Consider the following 27,550-nt stretch of genomic DNA (forward strand, 5'->3'; position numbering starts at 1 on the left):
TCTGTGCTCGGTGGGGCGGGGGGGCGGCGTTCCTGTTCCTCGGGGGGGGAATCAGAGCCGGTCCCGGCCCTTGGTGCCCCTCTGTCCCCTCCGCTTGGGACCCCGAGAGCCGCCGGTCCCGGCTCTGCCCGCCGGAAGTCCCGGCAGTACCGGAAATCCCTCCCAACGGAAATTCCGCCATTCAGCCGCTTCCGGTACCGGCGCAGAGCGGCCGCGGCTTCACCGGGGTCAGTCGGGACCGGGACCCTACCGGCAGCGGCCTGACCGGGGGCGGGGGGAGGCCGCTCGTGGGGCGGGGGGTCCCTGCCGTGTTCCCTTCGGGCACCCTTGGGCCCCTCGGTGTCCCCGGGAGCGGGGCGGGAGGCACCGGCCCCTCTCTGTACCTGGGGTTCTCTGCCGTGTCCCGGGGCGTGGGGAGGAGGGAGCGGCTCCTCCGAGCCCCGGGGCCTCCCGGTTCCACCGGCCCCATCCCGCAGCCATGGCGAACCACCTGCGCTTCGTGGGCCGCACGGTGATGGTGCAGAACGGGAACGTGGAGGCGGCGTACAGCGTCCTCAACAGGTGAGGACCGGGGGTCCGGAGGGGCTCCAATTCCTTCACGCACTGGGTTCAGAACCAGAATTTCCGGAGCAGAAAGTGACGGGAGGGCTTTTCCCATGAGCTGCACGTCCTGCCACCCGCTGGGATTGGGTGTTGAGCAGTGAAATAAAAGAATATTCCTTGGGAAGCACAGGAGGAGGCGCTGCCATCGCTGAGCTCTGTGCTCACGCAACTTCATAGATCCCACCTGAAACAGAGCTCGGGGGGTTCCTTCCCCTCCTCGGTCCCCTCATGGATGGACGGCGATGAGAACGAGCCAAGGGCCCGCACCGGGAGCGGGCCGACGGCTGGCAGCATGGGCTGGCTGTTCCTCCCTCCTCGCACATCCCGGATCCTTCCCTGCCGCTGTCACCGCTGTTTCCCCTCCCGCAGGATCCTGGCGCAGGACGGCGTGGCCGACGCGGTGCGGCGCTCCCGGTACTACGAGAAGCCGACTCGGGCGCGGCGGCGGCGGGCGTTCGAGGCGTGCCGCCGGGTGTACTGCGCCGAGATGGCGCGCAGGATCGCCTTCCTGGCCAGGAGCGCCCGTCAGGACCCGTGGCCGGGCTGCTGAGGGGATCCTGCCCCAATAAAAACCCTCTGGCTCTGATTGTTTTAATTGAGTTTGGTTAATGAGGGCGTGAGGGGGAAGGGGCGGGGCTATGGGTGGGGCTGAGCGCGCGCGCCCCTCTGAGGCCCCGCCTTCCCGGCAGCCCCCGCGCGCCCCCGGTCGCGCACGCGCCGCGCGCGCGTTTCCGCTTCCGCCCCGACGCGCCGTCACCGTCAGGGGCCGCCGGGCCGGGACCGGGAGCGGCGTGAGGGAACGGCGCCGGTGAGGGAAACTGGGGGGCCTCGGAGGGCATGGAGGGAACGGGGGAAGCGGGCGGGTTGGCGGGAAGGAGCGAGGGAGGCGGTGGCGGAGGTGGCCCCGGGCCCGGCGCGCCGCGCTGAGGGGGCCGGGCCGGGCCCCGGGCGGAGCTCCGCGGCACCGGGGGATGCCGGGCCCTGCGGGAGCGGGGTCGGTGGGAGCCCCGTGTCTCCGGAACTCTGTCTGTCTGTCCGTCTGTCCGTGTGAGACAGAACCCCGGCGGTGCTCGGCCGCGTTCATTGATCCCGATGCCGGTTCCGGGGGTTGTGTCCCCTCCCCACGGCGGCTCCGCTGTCCCGGTGTGACACGGGAACAGCCCTGAAGTGAAGCTGCTGCTTCTCCGGTAGCTCAGCTCGGGTGGAGGCTGACCCGGCTCTAATTACACGAATTTTGTGGTTTATTACGGACGTACTCAGAGCTTTTGGTGTCTCGGGGCTAGAATTTGTTAGTCCTGCTTGCCCTCAGCCTCTGCAGGCTCAGAACTCGTGGGGGAAACGCCAGGATCCGGGTTTGGGCTCTGTTTGAACCTGTCCGTAAGGAAGCTGCCAGGAAAAGCAGAACCTGCAGAGGTTTCCAGGCTCTGGGGGGAGCAGCAGTCACCTCATGGAACTGCTCATGGACCTGGAATCAGGGGCTCTGTTAGGACTGAACCCCAGGACCCCACTCCGAGGATGGATACCTGACCCCAGACCCCATTCCCAGCTCCAGGATGGATAATTGACCCCAGGATGGATAACTGACCCCATTCCCAGGAAGGATACCTGACCCCAGACCCGTTTCAGCTGGCCCAGGTCTCCATTCAGCCCCACCTTGGTGCCGAGCTCGAGCTCAGCCCTAAGGAGATTTCCCCAAATCCTATTAGGGCCCAGTTAAAAGCAGTTGCAGCCTCAGCCCTGGCTGTGAGGGGATGTGAGTGTCAGAAACCAGCCCAGATTTGGGGCTGAACCTTGGGGAAGGGGCTCAAGTTATTTTGTAGGGTGAGTGAGAGCACAGGGGGTTCTCCTGTCCCATGTGTTCTGCACTCAGTGCATCCCTCTCCCCAAACCCATGGAGGGATTTAGGGGGCTCAGACCTTCCTCCTCATGGGGTTTGCCTCATTTTAGCCCAAAAAAGCTTTTCCCACCCGTGGAGCTGATCCTGAGGGAGGAGGTGATTGTAGGAATGTGCCTCTTGTTGACAAAGTGACTAAATTGTCATTTATCTCCTAAAAAAGGAAAAAAGCCCAAAAGTTTCTTCCTTCAATTAGGTAAAAGGACACTTCATAAGACTTTAGGGACTTTACCTCAAAATTAAGGATAGGAACTTGGACAGAGTAAGATTTTAGGGACTTCACCTCAAACTTAAGGTCAGCCAATTGGACAGAAGCCAAAAGGTCTCACCTAAGCAATTAATTAGAAAAAGAAAAGAACAAATTGCTTTTGTGGGGTGTTCTACTAAGAGTAAGAGCCTCTTCAAGAGCCCCTAGCTCGAGTTTTCTCTCTATAGGGCTTTGTTATTTTGCCTTTTATTAAAACTTTCCTGTTTCCAACACCACCTGCTGATTTTACACCACCTACAGTAGCAGAGCTATCTCCACTGTGATACATTTCTCCAAAAACTCATCTCAAAGGGGTGATCTGGATGAGGTGATGAAACCCAGGGCCCTGTTTGATGTTTCTCCTTGCAGCCTGAGCAGAGATGTCTCTGTCCAAGCGTGAGCTGGACGAGCTGAAGCCATGGATAGAGAAGACGGTGAAACGCGTGCTCGGCTTCTCGGAGCCCACCGTGGTCACTGCAGCCCTCAACTGCGTGGGCAAGGGCATGGACAAGAAAAAAGCAGCTGGTATGTCCAGAGCTGGGCTTGGGAAATACCCCAAAAACTCAGCAGGGTGGAGGGGCAGTTCTGTCAGCCTCCATGAAGTGAGGAGGGGAAAATCCGTCAGGCTGGAAGCCTTGGGATGTGTTAAAAAATCCAATGAGTAAAAGTTAATTCCTTATTCAAGGAAATGGTAATGGAAAACAGCTCCAAAACCTTGCCAGGGTGGAGGGGCAGAGGCACAGGGTGGTTCTCTTAATGGAAAACACCCCAAAACCTCACCAGGGTGGAGGGGCAGAGGCACAGGGTGGTTCTCTCAGGTGAGGAGGGGAAAATCTGTCAGGTCAGACTCAGCTGGAAGCCTTGGGATGTGTTAAAAAATCCAATGAGTAAAAATTAATTCCTCATTCAAGGAATTGGAAATGGTGATGGGAAACAGCCCCAAACCTCACCAGGGTGGAGGGGCAGAGGCACAGGGTGGTTCTCTCAGGTGAGGAGGGGAAAATCCATCAGGCCAGACTCAGCTGGAGGCCTTGGGATGTGTTAAAAAATCCAATGAGTAAAAATGAATTCCTCATCCAAGGAACTGGAAATGGAAATTTAACTAAGGTGCCTTTTTTGCCCATTACAGCCCTGCTTTGCTTCTCCCTTAGTTTAAAGCTCCTGACAAAAAAATCCACAGATCCCAGAGGCTTCCAGGTCTCCCTGTGTTTATAGACTTGAATCACACTTAAATTTAAGTGGTTTCCATTTGCCAAGGAATCTCTGTGTGTTCTCCATCCTCTTGCTCACCTCGAGCTCAGAATTGTGCACTGATGGGATTTTCCTCCTTTCCAGACCACCTCAAACCCTTCCTGGATGATTCCACCCTGAGATTTGTGGACAAACTCTTCGAGGCAGTGGAGGAAGGACGGAGCTCCCGGCACTCCAAATCCAACAGCGACCGGAACAGGAAACGGGAGCTAAAGGTGATTATTGATTATTGATTATTGATTATTGCTTGGTTTATTCCTGTGGTTGGGTGGCCTGGAGGCAGCACTGGTGCTCTGGCACACTCTCCTCTTCCAGAGAGGTACAGCTTGGAATGTTCAAGAGAAATGACTCCTCTCCATGGTGAAGTGTGGGAGCCTTTACCTTGTGGTTCTCTTTCCCAAAGCCGAGGTGGAAGCCTGGCTTTGGCTTTCTGTGAGGCTGCTGGAGTGAATCCATGGGGATCCATCTCTTCTCCTCAGTGCTCCTTGTGCTTGTATTTTCATTTGGAGCCTGGGACTGCTGCTCCCAGTGATGTCCCATTGCTCCCTGTGCCCTGACACAGCACCTGGGGCTGTGGTGGATGATCTGGGGGGGTTTCATTCCCTTTCTCCACCCAGAATCAACAAGAGGTGCTTTTTGGCAACTCCTGTGCTAGCACAGGATTGATTCCAGCTGGGATTCCATTGCTCTGCTGTTTCTCCCTTGCCTGGGATGGTGAAAGGTGCATCCAAAGCTGTTTCCACTTCCTTTCTTCTCTTGAGGACTTCTCTCACCATCCTGTAGAATTCCATTTTGCCACCACTCTTACAAGTCTGGCAGTCCCTCTCTGTGCTGCTCCTGCTCACAGTGATGTTCCTTTCACTCTTCCTGAGGTTCCTATTTTCGGGCAGGCTGGGTTTCCCCAACACTTGCAGTCAGCACTGAACCTCAGTGAGCCAGAGCAGTTCTGTTCAGGATCTGCATCTCTTTGGGAATGCTGGGACTCCTCACTTCCCTCTAGGAATTCTCTTCTGAGCTGGTCCCTGGGGCTGTGGGAATGTGAGGGTTGAGCAGGGCTGGAGGTCCAGGTGCTCCCATGGGCATGGCAGAGGTGGGGACAGTGGCAGTGCCACCACTTGATGATGGCAGGAGTGTGGCGACAGCCTGCTGGGGAGAGCAAGTGCTGGCAGAGGGATCTGGTGATGGCAGAGGGATCTGGTGATAGGAGCCAGGATCTGGTGATGGCAGAGGGATCTGGTGATAGGAGCAGGGATCTGATGATGGCAGCAGGGATCTGGTGCTGATAGAAGGATCTGGTGATGGCAGCAAGGATCTGGTGATGGCAGCAAGGATCTGGTGATGGCAGCAAGGATCTGGTGCTGGTAGAGGGATCTGTGATGACAGAAGGATCTGGTGATAGCAGCAGGGATCTGGTGATGGCAGCAGGGATCTGTGATGGCAGCAGGGATCTGGTGCTGACAGAGGGATCTGTGATGGCAGCAGGGATCTGGTGATTGCAGAGGGATCTGTGATGACAGAAGGATCTGGTGCTGACAGAGGGATCTGGTGATGGCAGCAGGAGCAGGGCTGGGGCTGCAGCAGGGGACCCCTCCCCAGTGAAGCCACAGGGCTGTCTGGCCTGAGCACTGCTGGAGTTCCTGGCTGAGCCAGAAGTTGGGTTTGGCAGCAACAGCAGAATCTGCTCCTTCTTCTCTTGGCTCTCTTGGCTTGGAGAGAGATGTTCCTCCTGCCAAATCCTCGCTCTTCTCTCTGCAATCCCATTCCTTGGAGCTCATCCATCGCGCTCTGGCTCTGTGTGGACCCTGCAGGAACACAAAGAGGTCTCTGAGGTGGTCAGGCTGTGGCAGAACTCTGTGAGTGACTGCCCCCAGCACAGGCTTGGACAGGGGTTTCTCCTGGCTCCTGTTGTCCCCATGGCGTCGGGCAGTGCTGATTCCCAGGGCCGCTCCTCGGTTCACTCTGGGGTAGGTCATGGCTTGGGAAGGTCAGGAACTGAACGTAAAGTTTCCACACTTTATACTATGGGCAAGTCCTTTCTCTTGAACTTGTAGGTTTTCCAAGAAGTACCTGTGTGGCTGAGGAAGTGTCCTTGTAGGATTTGAACCGTTGTAGTGAAGAAGGGATTGCAACTAACGCTCCCAACCGGTGTGTATATTTTCTTTTCAAATAACACCTTGACACACACACTACATCCAGGTTTCCACACACAAACCAGGCACTGGTGATGGAATCCACAGGGCCTGACCAGAGCTCTGTGGAAAATGTGCTGTGCCTTTTGTTTGGTGACACCTGAGGCTGCTGAAAGCCCATCAGAGGGGCCATTGCTCCATGTGCTCTCTGAGCTGGGCTTCTCTGGAGTGTGAGGGAATGCTGCAGGTGTCCCAACACTCCCTGGGAACAGAGCCACATCCTCCTTTTGCTTGATAGGACAGCACAGATTCTTTCACCAAACCCTCTCAAGTTGGTGGAAGACGTGGAAATGTTTTTATCCCAGTCAGATCAGCTCTGGGCAGGCTTTTTCTGTCTTTCCCCATCTCCTCAGTGCCAGTTCCCCCCTCTGAGCAGCCAGGGGAGCAGTGGTGCTGTTAGGCAGGCTCATCCCTGTGATGTCTCCTCCTCTTGCATGGACTTCATTGGTGTTTCTCTGGTGGGGGAGCAGGGCCCAGGCTGGGCTTGGGCTCAGCCTGCAAGTGCCACCCCGGAATTCTGCGTTACGGAGCTGGAGCTGAGACATGCTGCTGGTTTCTCATCTCAAATCCTGCTCTGGGAGGAGAACATTTTGTCCTGACCACAGCTTTCTGCTGTTTCCTTACATTAGGATGTGTTTGGTGATGACTCTGAGGTGTCCAAGGAATCCTCTGGTGTCAAGAAGCGGCGCATCCCACGGTTCGAGGAGGTGGAGGATGAGCCTGAAGTCATTCCAGGCCCACCATCAGAGAGCCCAGGGATGCTGACCAAGCTCCAGGTCAGTCTTAGCTGGGCTGTGTCCCCACACAGTGTAGAGCTTCTCCTAACTTGTATCCCAAACAGAGCAAAGGGAAACTCACTGTCTGTTTTTTCCTACAGATCAAACAGATGATGGAGGCAGCCACGCGACAGATTGAGGAGAGGAAAAAGCAGCTGAGTTTCATCAGTCCTCCAACACCACAGGTAACAGGCAAATCCCTCACATCCCTGGCCCCTGTTTCAGCTGTGAAATATTTACCTGGGTCTGCTGGAAGAGGCATGGAGCAAAACTTCCTCCTCTTCCAACAGCCCAAAATTTCTTCTTCATCGCAATCGGAGCGGCTCCCCATCGGCAACACCATCCAGCCCTCCCAGGCAGCCACGTTCATGAACGATGCCATTGAGAAGGCCAGGAAAGCTGCAGAGCTGCAGGCCAGGATCCAGGCTCAGCTGGCACTGAAACCAGGGCTCATTGGCAACGCCAACATGGTGGGACTGGCCAACCTGCACGCCATGGGCATCGCGCCGCCGTGAGTACCAGGGCGAACCCCAGGGCCAGGCAGGGACTGGCCAAAGGCTTCTCTGGTGAATTGTAGATAACCCCAACAAGGGGAGAGATCAGTGAGTCTGACTCCATGTTCTTAGAAGGCTAATTTATTATTATATTGCATTATATTGCATTATATTGCATTATATCACATTATATTACATTACGTCACATTATATTACATTACGTCACATTATATTACATTATATTACATTACATCACATTACATCACATTACATCATATCACATTGCATCATATATAATATCATAATCATATATATTATATTATATTATATTATATTATATTATATTATATTATATTATATTATATTATATTATATTATATTATATTATATTATATTATATTATATTATATGAATGCTATACTAAAACTATACTAAAGAACACACAAAGGATACAGACTGAAGGCTAAAACTTGTGACTGTCTCTTCATTGGTCTTTAAGTAAAAACAATTCACATGAAACCAATGAAACAACCACCTGTTGGGTAAACAACCTCCAGAGCACATTCCAAAGCAACAAAACACAGGAGAAGCAAGCAGATCATTATTGTTTCCATTTTTCTCTGAAACTTCTCAGCTTGCCAGGAGAAGAAATCCTGGCAAAGGGATTTTTCAGAAAATATGACAGTGACACTTCTCCAGTGCTGCTGGTTCCCCAGCAATGGCTTTAACTGCTACTGAAGGAACAGATTTTATATTAAAAGAGGTGAAATGGAGGTTCCTCCTCCCTTGGCTGAGACTGGAGTCTTTTCTCCAAGCTTGGAGTCTCTCCTGGCAGTACAGATGAGCTGTAAAAACACAGAAACCACGGAAATAAGCTCAAATTTCCCTTGATTCACTGCTGCATTCACATTTGACTAGAACACATCTTATCCTGTCCCCCAGGAAAGTGGAGCTGAAGGATCAGACCAAGCCAACACCGCTGATCCTGGACGAGCAGGGCCGGACCGTGGATGCCAGCGGGAAGGAGATCGAGCTCACCCACCGCATGCCCACGCTGAAGGCCAACATCAGGGCAGTGAAGAGGGAGCAGTTCAAGCAGCAGCTGAAGGAAAAGCCCTCAGAAGATATGGAATCAAACACATACTTCGACCCACGGGTCTCCATAACCCCGGCCCAGCGGCAGAAACGCACCTTTAAGTTCCATGAAAAAGGCAAATTTGAGAAAATTGCCCAAAGGTTGAGAACAAAGGTATCAGAGGTCTTGGGTACGAGGGGATTCTCCTCTCCTGCACTTGCTTTGATTCTGAAGTTTTCCAGTCAAATCACCTGAAACTTTTTCTTAAAAACCCTGGTTTTGGTGGGATGGTGTGTGCCCAAGCCAGCAAGGGGTTTTCTCACCACTGTCTTCACCTGTTGAAGGGCAAAATCTCCTTTTTTTGACAAAACATTGGAAGTTCCCAAGAGAACAGGTCTCTTTCTGGCTGAGTGATCAGCTCAGAAGTGGAGATTTAAAGGAATTTTGTTAAAATGCTCCAAGTTCTTGGGGAGAAGGGGAGAGAAAAAGTCCAGGGATACAATCCTTAGAGGGAGATGTTCCTTTGGGAATGTTCCATGGTCCTGAAAGGCTCGGGAACAAGAGCAGAGTTTTGGCACTCTTGGGAGCTTCCCCTCACCCTCACATGCTGCGTGGTTTCTCTTGCAGTCTGCTTCAGATTGTTTGAGAACCCAGATAAATCAGCAGGTGATTTGTGTTCAGCTCTCCACAGAGCTTCTGCTGCTTTGCAATGACCTTTCTGTTCCATTTTCCTTCTCAGGCTCAGCTAGAAAAGCTGCAGGCAGAGATCTCCCAGGCTGCCAGGAAAACTGGGATCCACACTTCCACCAAGTTGGCTCTGATCACCCCAAAGAAGGAGCTGAAGGAGGGGGAGATCCCAGAGATTGAGTGGTGGGACTCCTACATCATCCCCAACGGCCTGGATTTGTGAGTGTTTCCAGGTGTTGATGGTTCTGCCACAGCAGGAATTCAGGAATTCAGGAACAATGTTCATGCTTGAGCATCAAATTTCACCAAAAAATTTCACCCAGGCACTGGGTTTGCTCCCAAAGTTTCTCTGGGGGCTGCAGTAAGTAAGCAGCTGCTGTGGAGTTGGAGGGATATTTTAGCCCAAAGTTGGGGAAGTTTGGTTTTATTTCCAAGCATGAACATCGTGCACAAGTTGTGTTCATGCTGGATGTGGGGCCCTGCTTCTGAACCCCAAAACGTGGGGAGACTCCTGTACATTAACACCACCGTGGGTCTCCTTCAGCCCATCGAGCTCTGGGCTGGCATTTGTGCAGGAATTCATGCTGGCAATTCTGCCATGATGCCCAACTCTCTCCTTTCTAGAAAAGGTGGCACGACCTCCAAGAAAGACGAATACTTTGGGATCACCAACCTGGTGGAGCACCCAGCCCAGCTCAACCCCCCAGGTATGGCCCTGGCCTGGGGGCACCCAGCAGCCCCATCCCCTCTGTGTGGCACTGCCTGTGTCCCCCTGGGTCCTGCAGGGCACATTCCTGATGCTCTCATTTCCCTCCAGTGGACAGTGACACGCCAGTGACCCTGGGTGTGTACTTAACCAAGAAAGAGCAGAAGAAATTACGGCGCCAGACACGGCGAGAAGCCCAGAAGGAGCTGCAGGAGAAGGTCAGGCTGGGCCTGATGCCACCACCAGAGCCCAAAGGTGAGTGACAGCCAGGCCCTGGGCAGGCTTTGGGAAGGCTGAAACAGCAGCACAGCCTTGGTGGGATTGCAGGGATCTGAAATCTGGATTTATCTGTGTGCAACTGTTCTGGTGGGAAAAGCTGTCCAGTGGGAGCCTCTCTCCAAGAGGAGCCCTCCCAGCACCTCTTCCATTCCCTTGCAGTGAGGATTTCCAACCTGATGCGGGTGCTGGGCACAGAAGCTGTCCAGGACCCAACAAAAGTGGAAGCTCACGTCCGAGCACAGATGGCCAAGAGACAGAAGTAGGTGGCACCTTGTACTGTGACGTTTTGGGACACTTTTGGGTAGATTTAGTGCTGGTGTTTTGTTTAGGATCAGTCCTTTCAGTGCTGTTGGTTTCCAGGGCTCACGAGGAGGCGAACGCAGCAAGGAAGCTCACGGCAGAGCAGCGGAAAGCCAAGAAGGTGAAAAAGCTCAAGGAAGATGTTTCCCAGGGAGTTCACATAGCTGTGTACAGGTGAGTGAGCTCAGAGAGATCTCACAGGTGAGCTTGGGGGGGCGGAGGGACCTCTTAGTTCTGTTTTTTTGACAAATATTTTATTTTTTTCATCTTTTCCTTAGGGTTCGAAACTTGAGCAATCCAGCAAAAAAATTCAAAATTGAAGCGAACGCTGGGCAGCTGTACCTCACAGGAGTGGTGGTTCTGCACAAAGATGTCAATGTGGTGGTGGTAGAAGGAGGTGAGGCCTTCTAGGCAGGCTTGGGTCACCACAGAGCACTGTGGAGCTTGCCTCCAGCAGCAATTGCTATGGAAATTGGTGACAGGGTTAGGGAAGGACAAGGAAGTGAGGAGGCAATTAAAAACTCCCTTAAGTACATCGTTAATGATGCAGAGCGCAGAAATCCAGTCAGAAAACCCATGAGGGAGGGAACCTTTGCTAGCTGCAGGTTAAGAGATTTTCTGAAAATGTTGAATCTTGATTCTTCCACAGGCCCGAAAGCACAGAAGAAATTCAAACGTCTTATGCTGCATCGAATAAAGTGGGACGAGCAGACGTCAAACACAAAGGGAGAGGGTGAGAGATGCTGTGCTGCTGGGAGAGGGGGGAGTCCTGCTCCACCTCAGGGGCTAAATGAGCTTTATTGTGGGGTTTTTGCAGATGATGATGAGTCTGATGAGGAGTCCGTTAAGAAAACAAACAAATGCTCTCTGGTTTGGGAGGTGAGTTGTGGTTTAAGAAAACAAACAAAGGTGAGGTGCTGAGGTGGGATCCAACTTTCCATCCCATTCCTTCAGCTATAACCTGAAAAAAACCCACATATTGCCACGTTCCCCACATCCCCTGGAGCCGGGTAGGAATTAGGATGACACCTCACCCCTTATCTCCCACCAGGGCACGGCAAAGGATCGCAGCTTTGGCGAGATGAAGTTCAAGCAGTGCCCCACGGAGAACATGGCGCGGGAGCACTTCAAGAAGCACAGCGCCGAGCACTACTGGGACCTGGCGCTCAGCGAGTCCGTGCTCGAGTCCACGGACTGAGCCCGCCATGGCTGCTCCTGTCCCACAGCCCCTGAGCCCCACAGCTCCCATCGCTCTCCTCAGCACCCCTATTAAAGACATATTTTTTAAAACAAATCGCCGTAGCGTGGTTTTGGGTCAAGGGGGGGAAAAGGATGATGATGCCGCTGTGTTTGACTTTATGAGGGGGTAGGAGCCACTTCCCCTCTTCTCCAAGCTGTGCTGAGGGCGGTCCGGCCATGTTCAGGTTGGACATGAGGGAATTTCTTCGAATCCCTATCCCTGGTTCTGTCCAAAGAACGACTGGATGTGGTTCACACAGTTTCTCTGTGCCAGTTGGTCACGGGTTGGACTCAGAAGGGTTTTCCAAGCTCAGTGATTCGGGGATTTACGGCATAAACGCCGTTTTTATGCTCGCGCGCTCTCCGCCCCCTCATGGCCGGGAAGGGGGGGGTGCAAACGGCTCTGTGGGGGGGGCGCCGCCATCTTGCCGGGCGGGGCGGGCGCGCGCGCGCAGGCGCGGCGGGGAGGGGGGCGGGGCGTGCGCGTGCGCGTCCCGCCGGTGTGCGGGAGTCACAAAATGGCGGCGGGGGGGCGGGCGGCGCGCGCGGGGGGGGCCGGGCCGTGACCGCCTCCGGTACCGGCACCGCCTCGGGTACCGGCACCGCCTACCGGCACCGCCCGGCCACTAGCCGGGGTCCCCCCCCGAGATCCCTCCGGGCCGCCACCGCCTCTTGCACCCGCCCGGGCCGAGCCTTTTCCCCCACCCCAGGCCGGGACCGCCTCGCACCGCCCGAGCACCCCCCGGGCCCCCTCGATCTCCTCGGGCCCCCCCTCCCTGGGCCCCGTGAGGCGCCGCCCCGCCGCCCCCCGCGCGGCCCGGCCGCGAGCAGCGCGGGAAGATGGCGGCGGGCGGCGGAGGCGGCGGCCGGGCCTCCTCGTCCTCCTCCTCCTCCTCGGCCGCCGCCGCCTCGTCCGCGGCCGGCGCGCTCGAGGCCTCGCTCGACAGGAAGCTGCAGGCGGTGACCAACACGATGGAGTCGATCCAGGGCCTCTCCTCGTGGTGCCTGGAGAACAAGCGGCACCACAGCACCATCGTGTACCACTGGATGAAGTGGCTGCGCCGCTGTGAGTGCGGGGCCGGGGGGCGGCCGGGGCGGAACGGGGCCCCGCCATCGGCGGCGAGCCCGCAGCGGACACTCGGGGACCGGCGGCGGGGCAGGGTCGGGCTCGTCGTTGGGTTGGAAAGGTTTAAAGCCCGTCCAGTGCCATGGGCAGGGACACCTTCCGCTAGCCCGGGTTGTTCCAAGGCTGGCCTTGGACCCTTGCAGGGATAGGGCAGGCACGGCTGTTCTCTGCTACCTGTGCCGGGGCCTCAGCAGCCTCACGGGCAAGAATTCCTTCCTGACACCTCTCCTAAATCTGTCCCTTTTACTTTGAAAATGTTCCCTCTTGTCGCGTGTGCATCACCTTGTCATCCTTGGAGGAACACAACGTGCTGGTGTGCACCTCAGTGGTGGCACCTTTGTGCTCCTGAATCCACGATCTCCCAAAGCAGCACTTTGGGGGCTCAGGGAGCTGTTTCTGTGCCTGGAGCAGCCCGGGGTGGGCATGGACAGTCCGGGTGCCAGTTCTGGGGTTTGCAGTGCCCATCAGGATGCGTCCCTGACCTGGAGGGCTCAGCACAGCAGTGTTATCTCCGCTGCTGTGGGAAGGTTGGACTCTTCTTGTGGGAGTTCAAGGAAGCTTTGCTTGGCAGGAACGTGGAGATAACATTCCCATCCCAAAGCGTCGGTCTGCTGTGTGCTGAACCTTTTGGAAAATTTGGGAGTGTTGGGTTCACTCTCAAGGCACCACTGCAGAATGCAGGAGATCCTCTTTCCCCAGAGTTTGATCTGTTTTGTCTGTACTCCATGGAAATAGGAGAGGAAGGTGAGAGCTTTGGAGGAAGTGCCCTGGCTCCTCAAGCCTTGCTGTCACTGCCACCTCTCCTGGAAATGCTCCTTCCTTGGCACTGTGGCACCATCCTTGGGGCTTCCTTCATCCTTCATCATCCTTCCCCTTCTGCTCCAAGTGCATGCCCCTGAAGAAAATCCAGCCCATCTCTCCTTGGGATGTGCCAGCTCCTCTGGACGTGGCTTTCTCACAGTTGTCCTGGCTCTGCTGAGGCCCTCAGTGCTCTCCCATCCCTCCTTCCCCCTTCCCAAGCTCATCAAAAGCCACTGAACTGTTCCCACCTGCAGGTCCTCCATGCCCCGTTTCTGCCCCAGCTCCTGCCCCGAGCCCTTGGCCCCAGCCTGGAATTTTTGTTGGATTTTATGGGATTCTTCCAAGGTTTCCCTTCACGGCCCTTGTGAGGATCTCACCTCCACACCCCTCCTTTTGTCCAGGTCCCTCCTTCACCATCTTATCCTGCTCACCCAGTCCTTGACAGCAGCTGTGATGCTGCCATGCCCTGACCCCTATTCTTTGGTTATTCCCTGCTTCCTTAGGGGTTTTTTTTCCCTGCTTTTCCCTTCATCCTCTGCCCCAAGGACCTCACAGTTCTCTCTGTGGGAAGTCCCTGTCCCAGCAAGTACAGGTGGCTCTGAGTTCATTTCTGAGCATTTAAATCTTTAACTCCAAAGCTCTTATCAACACATCAAATCCCCCTGGTGAGGGGTTCCTGGAGCACAGAACTGTGTATTTTCAGGAAAACCAGAGGTGTTGCTATTTGCAGTGTTGCTGTTGTTTTGGCATCTTGCTGCTTCTGATCCATGCTGGTCACAGGCAGAGCTTCCCCATAGAAATGTTCCTGCAAGGACATCCTTCTGTATCTTCACCTGTGGGAAATTCCCTGCAGGAGGGTTCGGTCAGAGGGTTTAAGTGGGAGTTAAACACACCCATAGGCTCTGAAATGCCGTTTTTGTCGGTGCCATTGTGCCTGGTTTGGAATGGGCTCAGCTCTGCCCTTTCCTTTTTGCCCACATTTCCTCACTGCTTCAAGCTGAGGGGAGCTGTTCACCCATTGCATCTTGGAACCAGGAACACTTGGTTTTCTCTGTGGATCACGTCCACAGCCTTCCTCTGGACCCAGCATTCCTCCTGTATGATGTGGGTGTATCTTGGTTTATAACCTGTGGTGCTCTGCATGGTCAGCATCAGGCTGGAGCCCTGCTCCTGATTTCCTTCTGCTGTGTAGATGCTGGATCATTTAAATCCAAGGTTTCGAATTCTTTGAATCGAAGGTTTAAAATTCTTTGCAATCTATTTTATGTTATTAAGGTGTGGAATCGTTGCTGTCTGCTGGTGAAATGTCTCTGGGATGGAGGGTGAGCAGCAGGAGAATTGGCTGGGTTCAACTAAATCACAGGAGCCCCATTCCAGTGGGATGATGATCTGAGAGATTATTGAGGCTGGCATTTTGGGGAAAGCTGGCTGCAGATTGTTTTGGAGCACCAGGCAGAGTGCAGCCCTGCTCCAGTTGAATTCCCAGCCCTCAGGGCAGAGCAGAGCACTGTGGGCTCCAGAAAACCCATCTCAGCCTGTCCTGTCAGCATGTTCAGGGCACAGGTTGTGAGCAACAGGTTCTGCTCACAAATCCTTGGCTTGCTGAGTCTGTGCCGGAAAAGCTTTTCCTGGGATGTGGGAGCTGGGGCTCTGTGAGGTAAGAGTGGCCAGAGGAGCAGGACCAGGGATAAAAACTCCTCCATGAGGTGACAGTGGCCAGAGGAGCAGGATCAGGGATAAAATCTCCTCCTGGGATGTGGGAGCTGGGGCTCTGTGAGGTGAGAGTGGCCACAGGAGCAGGGTCAGGGACAAAATCTCCTCCTGGGATGTGGGAGCTGGGGCTCCGTGTGGGATTGGGGGTGAGCAGCTGCTGGCAGTGGCTCTCAGGCCTTTTCTGTGTGTCCTGGGGCAGGGACAGGGCTTTAGGAGCAGGGACAGGGCTTTAGGAGCAGGGATGGGGCTTTAGGAGCAGGGATGGGGCTTTAGGAGCAGGCACAGGGCTTTAGGAGCAGGGACGGGGCTTTAGGAGCAGGGACAGGGCTTTAGGAGCAGGGATGGGGCTTTAGGAGCAGGGACAGGGCTTTAGGAGCAGGGACAGGGCTTTAGGAGCAGGGACGGGGCTTTAGGAGCAGGGACGGGGCTTTAGGAGCAGGGACAGCACTTTAGGAGCAGGGTTGGGGCTTTAGGAGCAGGCACGGGGCTTTAGGAGCAGGGACGGGGCTTTAGGAGCAGGGACGGGGCTTTAGGAGCAGGCACGGGGCTTTAGGAGCAGGGACAGGGCTTTAGGAGCAGGCATTGGGCTTTAGGAGCAGGGACGGGGCTTTAGGAGCAGGGACGGGGCTTTAGGAGCAGGGACGGGGCTTTAGGAGCAGGGACAGGGCTTTAGGAGCAGGCACGGGGCTTTAGGAGCAGGGATGGGCTTTAGGAGCAGGGACAGGGCTTTAGGAGCAGGGATGGGCTTTAGGAGCAGGGTTGGGGCTTTAGGAGCAGGCACGGGGCTTTAGGAGCAGGGACAGGGCTTTAGGAGCAGGGACAGGGCTTTAGGAGCAGGGACGGGGCTTTAGGAGCAGGGACGGGGCTTTAGGAGCAGGGATGGGGCTTTAGGAGCAGGCACGGGGCTTTAGGAGCAGGACAAGGCTTTAGGAGCAGGGACGGGGCTTTAGGAGCAGGGATGGGGCTTTAGGAGCAGGGACAGGGCTTTAGGAGCAGGGACAGGGCTTTAGGAGCAGGCACGGGGCTTTAGGAGCAGGGACGGGGCTTTAGGAGCAGGGACGGGGCTTTAGGAGCAGGGACAGGGCTTTAGGAGCAGGGACAGGGCTTTAGGAGCAGGACAAGGCTTTAGGAGCAGGGACGGGGCTTTAGGAGCAGGGACAGGGCTTTAGGAGCAGGGACGGGGCTTTAGGAGCAGGGATGGGGCTTTAGGAGCAGGGATGGGGCTTTAGGAGCAGGACAGGGCTTTAGGAGCAGGGGCTCCCCGAGGGCTCTGTCCCTGTGCCCTTCCTGACCCCAGCCTGGAGTGATGCTCGAGGGCGCAGTGCCAGCAGAGCCCAGTGCTGCTGCCCAGGGGCTCAGAGAGGCTTAAGGACATCAACCTCTGCCAGGAGAACCCATCCCAGCTAAGCCTTTTCTTGTGTCCTCAGCTCTGCTTGCCCTCAGGAGAGGGGGATCTTCTGTGCAGGATCCTCCTTTTGAGCTTTGTGAGCCTCATGCTGGGAGGGCGTTCCAGAAACAGGAATTTTTCTGCTGGGAGCTTTTTCAGGTTGTGAGTGAGGGGTGAGCTCTGGGCCGGGAAGGATGCTGAGCTTCCTGAGAGGAATCCTGCAGACCAGGAGAGCTGCAAGGTGCAGCCATGCTGTGGGAGTTTGTTCTGCCAAGGTAGGGCCAGCTGGAAAATGAAGCGGGATAAGAGAATTGAGGGATCTGTAGATAAAAAGTGATTCTGGTTGCAGCCAGGGGTGACATGGGCAGGTGAGAGGTGACAACCCAGTGAGGTAACACCATCTCTTGGCACTGTTCCTCCAGTTTAATCCTTGGCAGTGGCCTTTAGTGAAATGAAGGAGCTCATTACCATCATTTGCATGTGAATGAGTTTCCTAAGTTTACCCACCCACCCCTGAGGGAAGGGATTTGATGAAGTAACTCAGTTCGGAGCTTTTGAACCGTCAGGAGGGTCAGAGGAGCAAGCACAGCTGGAGGAATCTGGAAATCATTTGTAAATTAAAGATGTCCTCTCTAGTCCTCAGGGGTTTGCCTGCTGGGCTTTGGAAACCCTGAAACTTTCCCAAAAGCAGCGCTGAACTGCTGGGGTCAAGGTGTGGCTGTTGTGGTGCCCGTGTCTGATGCTGACTCTCGATTTTCTTTTGTCCTCAGCTGCTTTTCCTCACCGCCTCAACCTTTTTTACTTGGCCAATGATGTCATACAGAACTGCAAGAGGAAAAATGCCATTGTTTTTCGGGACACCTTTGCAGAGGTGCTCCCTGAGGCTGCTTCATTAGTGAAGTGAGTAATGAATCAGCTAACGGGCTCTTGGCAGGCTGAGGGTCTCAAAAAGGGGGAATTTTTTCTTCTGACATCTCCAACTCTCTACAAACATCAGCAGAACTTCCAAGGATTCTGTTGGAACAGCCATGTGTGGGCATGAGCAGGGTTTTAATTTGCACAGAGGGTTGGTTTGGGTCAAATTATCCAATATAACCTCCCAGCCATGTCCTGCAGCCAGGGGGTAAAGAACTCTTCTCTTCCAGGGACCCATCAGTCTCCAAATCCATCGAGAGAATCTTCAAAATCTGGGAGGACAGAAACGTGTACCCTGAGGAAACCATTTTGGCACTGAAAGAAGCACTGAGTAAGTTCCTTACCCTTTGCATTTCTCACCTTACAAACTGCCCCGTGAGCTCACTGAAACTGTAGAGATAATTTGGGGTCACTGAGGGGAGCGAGGGGCGTTTGCACCTGGCACAGGCTGTAACACAACCGAGCGTGGGACGTGGGCAGCGCTGGATTCTCCTGCTTTTACCTCTTTTGTACCTTTCTTAAGGCAGCTGTGAACTCTTGCACACGAGCTGGAGCTGCTCCAGCAGAGAGCAAACAGGACCTGAGGCTGAAATGATCCAACCCATCCCGAGCAGGGTGCTCTGGCTCTACCTCCTTGTGCTGTTTGTTCATAGTCTGGTTTAACTGATGGTGTTTGTGGGGCAGGAAGAGGCAGGAGCAAAGCTGGAGGGTGAAGAATCCTCAAGTCCTTAGGGGAGAAACGAGTGGAGTTGGTTAAAGCCAGGAATTAGCAGTGGAAATGAGTCCAGCTTGTGGCTTTCCTCCCCTCATGAAGAGCTGCAGGTGCTCAGGAAGCCCTCAGGTGTGCTCTGAGGGTCAGTGGCCATCACAGCAAGAGGAGTGTGGTGTCTTGGGTCGGGCTGTGGCACGAGGACAGGCTTGAGCTGGGTGTTGCATGCTGAGAAGTGACCTTTGTGCTTTTTGCTCTGAAAGGGCTCATTTCTGGGACTTGACAACAGGTCTGTGAGGTTCCAGGTAAATCAGATATTGTGGCTGCTTTCCCAATGAGCAGCACTTGTCTGTTTGATTCCATTACAGCCTTCCTAAAGAGTTTCCTTTTTAGATTTCCATGTGTTTTCCCTTTTTACTGTGATTTTTTTTTTTTTTTTGAACTGCCTTAGTGTAAGGGCAAACAGAAACTTGATTTAAAAATGGCAGACCACCCCCAGGTTGCTGCATTCCTGAGTAAACTGAGGTTCTCTTGGGCATCCAGCAGCTCCTCTAAGGAAGTTGGTCGAGGTATTTTAAAACAAATTTCTGTTCACTCTTTCACCGTGCAACTGTATGGCACCAAAAACCAGATTTTGACAGGAATCCCATAATGCCAGACTGCCAAAAATGAAATGTTTTTCCAGGTACCACTTTCAAAACTCAGAAGCAGCTGAAAGAGTCTCTGAACAAACCGAATAAGCCGTGGAAGAAATCACAAAGTAAGGAACCACTGTGAACTCTGTGCACTAATGCAGAAATTGGCTGCTCAAGGAGCAGAAGGGCTGAGCCCAGCGTGGGCTGAGCCAGCTGAGCCTGCAGGCTCACAAGGGCCCCAGGACGTGCACACCAAGGAGGTGTTGGTAGAAAAAAGGCTTTGGAAAGAAAAGGAGTGAGGCAAAAATCAGATATGAGAGCAGAGGTTGTGGACAGGAGAGGAAGGAGCTGGTGGAACCTCTTGGAAGCTGGTCAGAGATGGAGGGAAGACAGAGAGGAGGAGGAGGAGATGGACATTCCCTTCATGCTCAGGAACTGCCCCAGCAGGCTGGGCTGGGAGGAGGAGGAACCTGGAGCTGGCAGTGCAGGGACAGGATGTGACATGTGACAGTGCAGAGCCCAGAGCAGCAGGAGAGAATTTACTATAACAGAGGGACTTTAATGCTCTCACGTTGCACCCACACCCTGAGTGGTCCCCACAGAGCTGGTGACACGTCAGGTGTGACGTGTGGGACATCAGGTGTGATGTGTGGGACATCAGGTGTGACATGTGGGACATCATCAGGTGTGATGTGTGACATGTGGGACATCATCAGGTGGTGACAGCAGAAGATGAAAAGAGTTGGGAGTGTTTATTCCTGGCCTTAACAAACCAGAAGCTGCTTCCCCAGACAGAACTGGGCTGTGTCCAGCGTGGATGGAGGGTTTAGTGCTTTGCTTCTCATCAGCTCGTTTCTTCTTTCCTGTTTCTCCTGTTTTGTGAGGAATCTGATGGATTCAGTCTCTTGCCAGCAGGATTCATCCTCCCCACCCTGTAGCCAGTGTGAGAGTTGTTAAAGCTCTGAGCATGGCCAGGCCTAGGAAGTGCCCTAGGGAAGCTCTGCCCACAGGAAACCTGGGCTCCGTGGCAGCTCCAGGTCTGGCACTTTGGGAATAAAATTCCCTTCCTTGCAGAGAGCTGGAGCTCCTTGGATGAAGCTGTTAGATTGACCTTGCAGGGACTTGTCTTCCTGAGGAAAAGGTGTGCCCAGGAAGTGTCCAGAGCATGTTAAACAGCAGCAGTGTCACTTGTTGAGCTCAGTCCCAATCCAGCTGTGCCTGTCCATGTCCCCGTGAGTGCCAGGAGCCTGGAGCACTGAGGGACACCTGCATGGAGGGGAGGATGTGATGGGTAACACATGAAATTATCTTCAAATATCCTTTATTAGGCTGCCTTTTGTGGCTGACTTTCCATGGGGAGGCAGTTCCTTCATTTCTTCACGATTTCTCTTTTTCCCCACAGCCTCCACCAACCCCAAAGCTGCTCTGAAGTCCAAGATTGTTGCTGAATTCCGAGTAAGTCTGTGAGTGGAAGTGACCCATGGCACTGACCCCCACCTTGGGGTTTGCATGTGGGGTGACCCCAGGCCCAAGAGCCACCTGGGCCATTGGGGCTGATACGGGGAAGGGTCTGGGCAAGCTCAGAAGATCCTTGTGAAGAGGAGTTTGAGGTGGCTGAGGAGTTGGTGGCAAGAAATTGGTCTAAATTCAGTCCCCTGACAGAGTGGGACGTATTCATGGCACCTGTAGGGTGAAATGGGGAGTAAATAAAAAAGACCTGTGCCCTGCTCATAGCCAGGAGATTTGTGGAATTGTAGCTCCTGCCTGGGCCCAGGTTTGCTCGTTGTGAAATTTGAGGTTAAAAATCACGGGCTCCACGTGGTTCCTGGGTTCGCTCTCCCTTGGAAGCAGTCTGGAACCAGGCTCCTCTTCCCTGGGATGTGATGAGGAAGCTTCTCCTGTTTGCTTTTTTCCAGCCCCAGTCCCTCATTGATGAGCTGCTGTTGTACAAACGCTCAGAGGATCAGATAGAGCTGAAGGAGAAGCAGCTTTCCACTATGAGGGTGGATGTCTGCAGCACTGAGACACTCAAGTGCTTGAAAGGTAAAGCCCTGAGGGCACTGAAGGTGTTGTGGGAGCTCCTCAGTTCTGTCAAGATTGGGAAATGCCAGAATTTATGTCTGGAAAACGCCAGAATTTCAGAGTGAGGTTAAGAACCAGCAATCAGGAGCCAAAAAAGTCTTGGTTAGGTGGAATTTCTGTGGAAATTCTCGGTGCAGAACTCAGACCAAGCAAATGACTGTCTGAAAACCAAAACTCTGCCAGCAGCCAGGCCCTGTTCATCCCTTGCCAGATCCCAGTGCCTGACCAGGGTGGTCTGGGACTGTGCAGCTCCACTGTCCCAATATCCTGGGTGCTGCCATCGAGGCCACGCTTCTGTGGTTTGCCTCATTCCCGTGGTGTTCATCTCCCTGCAGATAAAACAGGAGGGAAGAAGTTCTCCAAGGAGTTTGAAGAAGCAAGTTCAAAGCTGGAGGAATTTGTCAATGGTTTGGACAAGCAGGTGAAGAACGGCCCCTCGCTCACCGAGGCGCTGGAGAACGCTGGAATTTTCTATGAGGCGCAGTACAAAGAAGTCAAGGTGGTGGCAAATGTAAGTGTGACTTTCCTGGATCCTCCACAGGTGGAACAGCACCTCAGAGCCTGGAAAATGCCTCATCTCTCTCTTATTCCCAAATAACAGAGTTTGTTGGGTTGGTTCAAGGGTGGTTTCCACAGAGAGCGGAATGGAGGCTTTGGGTAAGACGAGGATGGGCTCTCAAAATGCAGCAGTTGGAAGCTCAGTTTGTGTGTGCTGCTGGAATGTTGGATGCCCTCCAGATTCCTAAACAGGGCAAAATTACAGTTAGTGTGACAAATCCTGAATCCTGGAAACTTGGGATTTATGTGAGAACTCAAATAAAGGACAGTAGAAAAGTGTTATAAAAACAACCAGCAGCATCCAGAACCTGCCAAAAGCCCCAGATGGGCAGAACACATTTGTTAAAATACGGGGGGGATTATGAAAATTGTTTTAAGTCAGTGGAAAAAGGTTTGATCCTCCCCAGTTTTTGTGGTTGTTGCCCTGTGAGTCCCGTGGAGAAGTTGTGTTCTTACCACCGCAGGGTCCAGGGATTTGGAATTGGTTTTTTTCAGGCTTTGTGTTGCTTCCTTAAGGAAATGACTGAGGCATGAAAGATCCCCAGTCCAGTGTCCTTCCTTCCTTAGGCCTATAAAACATTTGCTAACCGCGTCAGCAACCTGAAGAAAAAGCTGGACCAGCTGAAAGCGACCCTTCCTGATCCCGAGGAGTCTCCTGTCCCTTCTCCCAGCATGGATGCTCCATCTCCAACGGGCTCTGAGTCCCCTTTCCAGGGCATGGGCGAGGAGAACAGCACCCGCTCTCCCGCAGCCGGAGCACGCAAGATGGTTTCTCCAGAGCCTGCCACAGATAACCGGGATGTGGAGGACATGGAGCTGTCTGATGTTGAGGATGACACGTCTAAAATCATCGGTATGTGATGGTGCTGTGGGAATTAAAGGAGGAAACCAGCCTTTTCCAGCTTCATTTGAGCTGGGGTTTGAATCTCCTGACAGGGAAGTCCCAGTCCCACTGTGATCATTTCCATCTCCCAGATCATTTACCAAAGATGTTTCTACATCTCTGGGAATCAGAATTGATATTCCCTGAGTCTTTTTAGGGGGACTGAGTGACCTTTCTGCTTTTGTTTTCCCCTCTCTGCTGCAGTGGAGGAGAGGAAGGACAAGCAGGCTGCTCCAGCCCCGGCCCCTGCCAAGACTGAGAGCGTCCCCAAAGCGGTGCCATCGGCTGCTGCGGCTGCCACGGCCTCGGGGACAGCGGCCACACCAGCCCCAGCTCCCCCAACACCCCCAGCTCCAAAGGTGGTGAGCACAGCTCCCATCCCTCTGGCACCAGCACTTGCCTTACCCAACCTGGCCAACGTGGACCTGGCCAAGATCAGCTCCATCCTGAGCAGTCTGACGTCGGTGATGAAGAGCACGGGTGAGTGCTGAGCTGGGCTGTGGGCACTAACGGAGCTGGGTGATCATTTAAACCTTTAATTATCTCAAAATAAACACAAGGGAGTTACTGCTCTCAGAGGTCTGCTCGGCTCTGTGTGCCTGTGGGGAGCCTGAGTCACTTGTGTTGCCAGAGCAGCTCAGGTGAGTGGTGTGTGCTCCTGCCCCAGGTGTGAGTCCTGCCTCGAGACCTTCGCCAGGGACCCCGACCAGCCCCTCAGCTCTCACCAGTGGCCTGAAGACTCCTGTCCTGGGAACCCCATCTGCTCCTTCCAATCCATTAGCAAATATTCTCTCCAAAGTTGAGATAACTCCAGAAAGCATTTTGTCAGCACTCTCCAAAACCCAGACTCAGACGGCGCCAGCGCTGCAAGGTACTGGGGTGGGTGCTGGGGGAGGGCTGTGTCTGAGGGCAGTGGCCAGGCTGAAACGTGCTGCTCTGCTTGTCCTAAAGGGAGATCAGAGGGAGGAAAGCTCCATTGGAATGTTTTACATCTCTGGCACGTGTGGATGGTCTTTCTCAGGTGGCTCAGGTGTCACGGACCAGTGGCATTTGTCACTTCCCTGTACTTCGTGCTTGTGCTGTGGCTCAATCACACGTATCTGGAACATTCCCTGAGCAGAACAGGAGACCAAGAGGTTGTGCTCCTGTTCTGGCACCTTGCCACGGTCACCTGGCCAGCAGGGCAGGTTTCCCCACTCCTGGCTGCAGACCAGGATGAGTTCTTACCCACCTGACTCGATGGTGTAATTTTATATTTGTACATCAATCCAAGCCTCTGGCAAAATGTTGCACCTCACCGGGTGCAGCAAAATCCAATCCTCTTCATGGCTGGAGAGTGGGGGGTGTAAAGTGCCAGTTTAGGAGGCTTGGGGTGGTTTGGCCCTGCCCTCAGTACCTGATGCAGCAGTTCTGTTTTCCAGGGCTGTCGTCCTTGCTGCAGAGCGTGGCTGGAAACACTGTTCAGTCAGGAGAACCTGCCTCACAGAGCACCTCAGCATCGCCAGCCAACACAACCGTGCCGTGCTTGAAGGGGAGGAGTGTTCCTTCCAATCCACAGTCCTTCATAGCCAAAAGTTTTGGTTATTCTCCAAACTCAACCACCGCCGAGGTTTCCTCCACTTCAGTCAACAAGGCTCCAGTCGGACATACCCCAGCACTGTCAAGCTCTGGTTTTAAGCCACCAACTAATTCCCTGGGATTTTCCAGTTCCCACCCTACCAGTCCTTCCTCCCTTTTGCCAACAGAAACCTCACTGGGTCAACCCTCCGAAATTTCAAAAGCCAAGCTGGAATCAGAACCCCCTTCTCCCAGCTTGGAGATGAAGATACACAATTTCCTGAAGGGAAATCCTGGCTTCAGTGGCCTGAACTTGAATATTCCCATCCTCAGCAGCTTGGGGTCCAGCATGGCAACGGAGAGTCACAGCTCTGACTTCCAGCGCGGTCCCACCAGCACTTCCATGGACAATGTGGACGGGACGCCGGTGCGCGACGAGCGCAGCGGGACGCCCACCCAGGACGAGATGATGGACAAGCCAACGTCGAGCAGCGTCGACACGATCTCCCTGCTGTCAAAAATCATGAGCCCCGGTTCTTCAACGCCCAGCAGCACAAGGTCTCCTCTGCAGGGTCGGGATGATGGATATTCCCAAGAACTTCCCAGTTCCGTGCACGGCTACCGGCCCTTCGGCCTTGGCAGGGAGTCCCCGGCCAGCCTGTACAAGCCACCTGTGGACAGCAGGGAGATGCCCTCCTCCTTGATGGACTCCTCCCAGGAGAAGTTTTACCCAGATACATCTTTCCAAGAAGACGAGGATTACCGCGACTTCGACTACTCCGGGCCGCCGCCCTCGGCCATGCTGAACCTGGAGAAGAAGCCGGTCAAGTCTATCCTGAAATCGAGTAAACTCCCCGATTCTGCAGAGTACCAGCCGGTGCTGCCCAGCTACGGGCAGCGGTCACAGGAGTTTGGTGTGAAGCCATCCTTCCCCCCGGCCATGAGGTCTCTCCTGGATCAGAGTGAGAGCTGCGACCCACTGGCCTCGTCCCCGGGGATGTTTGGGAGCTACGGCCGCAGGGGCAAGGACTCGGCCTCAGATGGGTCCCCATCGCCCAGCAAGAACGACGTGTTCTTCACACCAGACTCCAACCACAGCAGCCTGCCCAAGCCCGGCCTCCCGCAGAAGCAATACTCGGACTCGCCCCACGCGCTTCCCCACCGCTCCTCGCTCTTCTCTCCCCAGAACGCCCTCCCCAGCCCCGCCAGCCGAGCGCCCGCGGCGGCCGGGGACAAACCCTTGGGTTCCTCCATCTCCGCCACCTCCACCATCGAGTTCAAGAACATGCTCAAAAACGCCTCCCGGAAACCCTCCGAGGAGAAGCATTTTGGGCAGATTCCCAAAAGCGGCTCCGGCGAGGTGGGGAGTTTATCCGGGGCTGCCAAGGGCGAGCCGCAGCCGCCGGAGGAGCACTACCGCATTGAGACCCGCGTCTCCTCCTCCTGCCTGGACCTGCCCGACAGCACCGAGGAGAAGGGGGCTCCCATCGAGACGCTGGGCTACCACAACGCCTCGAGCCGGGGCATGTCGGGGGAGCCCATCCAGACCGTGGAGTCCATTCGGGTGCTGGGCAAGGGCAGCCGGGGCCACGGGCGCGAGGGGAGCCGGGCGGGCTGGTTCGAGCTGAGCAGCGGCGGGAGCGCCTTCGACAACGGCCCCTCGGGCTCCTCGGAGCTGCCGGGCATGGGCGGCTTCCCGGCGCCCTACAAGGAGCACGTGCCGCCCTTCCCGGAGAGCGTCAACAACTTCCGAACGAACAACTTCAGCTCCGCCTTCGAGCACCACCTGCCGCCGCCGCCCCTCGCTCCGCCTCCCCTGGAGCACGGGAACCCCTTCCCGCGGGAGCCGGTGGGGCCGCCCGCCGTGCCCCCGCCCGCTCCCGCCAAGGACCACGGCGGCCTCTTCCCGAGGGATCACCCGGTCCCTCCCCGCATGCCGTCGGTGGATCACGCCAACCCCTTCTCCAAGGAAACGCCCGCGCCGCTCCCGCTGCCCCACGGCGTCCCCCCGCCCCCTTCGGTGGAGCACGCGGGGGTCCCGTTCCCCACGCCCCCGCCGCCCCCGGTGCCCGGGGATCACGCCGGGGTCCCGTTCCCCGCGCAGCCGCCGCCGGCCGGGGAGCACGGCGGGGTCCCGTTCCCCGCGCCGCCCCCGCTGGAGCACGGCGCCGGCGCTTTCCCCAAGGAGCACGGTACGATGCAAGGGACGCTGAAGGAGCACTTCGGGGGGGCGCAGCCGCGGGAGCCCCTGCCCCGCTCCCGGGACCCCGCGGGGCCCGCGCCGCTGCCCCGGGAGCAGCTGGGGGGCGCCGCGCGCGGGCTGGGCCCCCCCGGGCACCGGGAGCCCTCCGGGGGCCGCGGCTCCGTCCTGCTCCGCACGCCCCGCGCCGAGTTCCGCCCGCGGGAGCCCTTCGGCGGCAGAGACCCCTTCCAGAGCCTGAAGCGGCCGCGGCCACCCTTCGGCAGAGGGGGGGCTCCCTTCTTCACCCCTAAGCGCCCCTTCTTCCCTCCCCGGTACTGATGCAGCTCCCGGGGCTGCCCTTTCTTTTTTTTTTTTTTTTTTTTTTTCTCTTTTTTTTTCTTTTTATTTTTTTTCTTTTTTTCCTTCCCCCAACGATTCCTGTAACCTTCTCCTAAATTAAATGTTCTGTACTTTTCGGTTGGTTCTAGCCCCAGCCTCCTCCCCTCCCCGTCCCCCGCCCGCCCCCAGCATTGGGTGAGACAAGAAAACAAGACACAAAACTGATGTTTTAATGAGAAGAAGACACGTTGCTGTTAAATAAAACCTTCGGTAGTAGTTGAAAGAGTTAAGACAAAAAAAAAAAAATTAAAAAAAGGAAAAACTCTGAAAGCTTCGAGAGGAGCGCTGAGTGGTGTCGGGGTGTTGGTTTCCAGCCGATCCCCAAATTGCTGCTGCAGGGAGGAGGGGAGACCCCCCCGCCCTGTTCCTCCTGTCTGCCAAAAGCACCAAAACAAGGCAAAGAAAAGGGTCGAGGAACCCACCCAAACCCACCTTGGAGCTCCATGGGACTGGCAGCGGGAAGGCCCAAGCCGGTCCCTCCTGCTTGGGAAGACTGTGGTTGGGTTTGGGTTCATTTGGGGATCTTTGGATTTTTTGTTTTGTTTTGTTTTTTCCCCCCGGGATCACTGTTGACTTTCTACGTGTGTGTATATAGCAATCACTTTTTAATTCCCTCCGGGATCGTTCACCACACGCAGCCGGAGCCCGGCGGGGGCTCAGAGGGGTCCCCCCCTTACACCCAGAGCCGCCCCCGCGGCTTTTATATGAAGTTGGGATTTTATGTGATTTTATTTTAATTATTTTTTGTTGGTTTTTAGTTGCCTCCATCGTACCTGTTTGATACCGGTGTGGGCTTCAGGATCTGCATAAAAACTACCAAACAACCCTTGGCGGGTCCGTTCTTTCTCGCGTTCACCCCCGGT

The 27,550-nt window shown here is 55.0% G+C and overlaps 3 protein-coding genes across 5 annotated transcripts; all 3 read left to right on the forward strand.

Annotated features, from left to right (window-relative positions):
• Positions 1-111: 111 nt before the first annotated feature.
• MRPS21 (mitochondrial ribosomal protein S21) lies at positions 112-1,189 on the forward strand. Of its 2 annotated transcripts, XM_071417577.1 has the most exons (3): positions 112-227; positions 477-561; positions 973-1,189. In XM_071417577.1, exons 2-3 carry the CDS (start codon positions 479-481, stop codon positions 1,151-1,153), a joined length of 264 nt encoding a protein of 87 aa, XP_071273678.1. In that variant the 5' UTR covers positions 112-227; positions 477-478; the 3' UTR covers positions 1,154-1,189. The 2 variants fall into 2 exon arrangements, with proteins under 2 accessions (XP_071273678.1, XP_071273677.1); XM_071417576.1 differs by lacking the exon at positions 112-227 and having other exon boundaries at positions 236-561.
• An 84-nt stretch (positions 1,190-1,273) lies between these two features.
• PRPF3 (pre-mRNA processing factor 3) lies at positions 1,274-11,795 on the forward strand. The gene is made up of 16 exons (XM_071417569.1): positions 1,274-1,411; positions 3,114-3,269; positions 4,080-4,210; positions 6,814-6,960; positions 7,062-7,145; positions 7,251-7,471; positions 8,397-8,703; positions 9,269-9,435; positions 9,841-9,923; positions 10,034-10,177; positions 10,361-10,460; positions 10,562-10,675; positions 10,780-10,898; positions 11,151-11,234; positions 11,319-11,380; positions 11,553-11,795. Exons 2-16 carry the CDS (start codon positions 3,125-3,127, stop codon positions 11,697-11,699), a joined length of 2,055 nt encoding a protein of 684 aa, XP_071273670.1. The 5' UTR covers positions 1,274-1,411; positions 3,114-3,124; the 3' UTR covers positions 11,700-11,795.
• A 441-nt stretch (positions 11,796-12,236) lies between these two features.
• RPRD2 (regulation of nuclear pre-mRNA domain containing 2) lies at positions 12,237-27,513 on the forward strand. Of its 2 annotated transcripts, XM_071417476.1 has the most exons (11): positions 12,237-12,806; positions 17,538-17,667; positions 17,913-18,013; positions 19,077-19,151; positions 20,429-20,481; positions 20,943-21,069; positions 21,444-21,619; positions 22,234-22,519; positions 22,754-23,029; positions 23,217-23,420; positions 23,971-27,513. In XM_071417476.1, exons 1-11 carry the CDS (start codon positions 12,581-12,583, stop codon positions 26,625-26,627), a joined length of 4,311 nt encoding a protein of 1,436 aa, XP_071273577.1. In that variant the 5' UTR covers positions 12,237-12,580; the 3' UTR covers positions 26,628-27,513. The 2 variants fall into 2 exon arrangements, with proteins under 2 accessions (XP_071273577.1, XP_071273578.1); XM_071417477.1 differs by lacking the exon at positions 19,077-19,151.
• The last annotated feature ends 37 nt before the right edge of the window (positions 27,514-27,550 follow it).

This window comes from Agelaius tricolor, unplaced genomic scaffold (genome assembly GCF_023055355.1).
Source record: "Agelaius tricolor isolate 1412-34295 unplaced genomic scaffold, bAgeTri1.0.p SCAF_69, whole genome shotgun sequence".
NCBI classification, from domain to species: domain Eukaryota; kingdom Metazoa; phylum Chordata; class Aves; order Passeriformes; family Icteridae; genus Agelaius; species Agelaius tricolor.

Coding starts and splice junctions, on each gene's coding strand:
- MRPS21 (XM_071417577.1), top strand. CDS start 479: ATGGCGAACCACCTGCGCTTCGTGGGCCGCACGGTGATGGTGCAGAAC. Junction 562..972: donor GCGTACAGCGTCCTCAACAG/GTGAGGACCGGG, acceptor CCCCTCCCGCAG/GATCCTGGCGCAGGACGGCG.
- PRPF3 (XM_071417569.1), top strand. CDS start 3,125: ATGTCTCTGTCCAAGCGTGAGCTGGACGAGCTGAAGCCATGGATAGAG. Junction 4,211..6,813: donor ACAGGAAACGGGAGCTAAAG/GTGATTATTGAT, acceptor TCCTTACATTAG/GATGTGTTTGGTGATGACTC. Junction 8,704..9,268: donor CCCAAAGGTTGAGAACAAAG/GTATCAGAGGTC, acceptor TTTCCTTCTCAG/GCTCAGCTAGAAAAGCTGCA.
- RPRD2 (XM_071417476.1), top strand. CDS start 12,581: ATGGCGGCGGGCGGCGGAGGCGGCGGCCGGGCCTCCTCGTCCTCCTCC. Junction 17,668..17,912: donor GAGGCTGCTTCATTAGTGAA/GTGAGTAATGAA, acceptor CTTCTCTTCCAG/GGACCCATCAGTCTCCAAAT. Junction 19,152..20,428: donor GCCGTGGAAGAAATCACAAA/GTAAGGAACCAC, acceptor TTTTCCCCACAG/CCTCCACCAACCCCAAAGCT.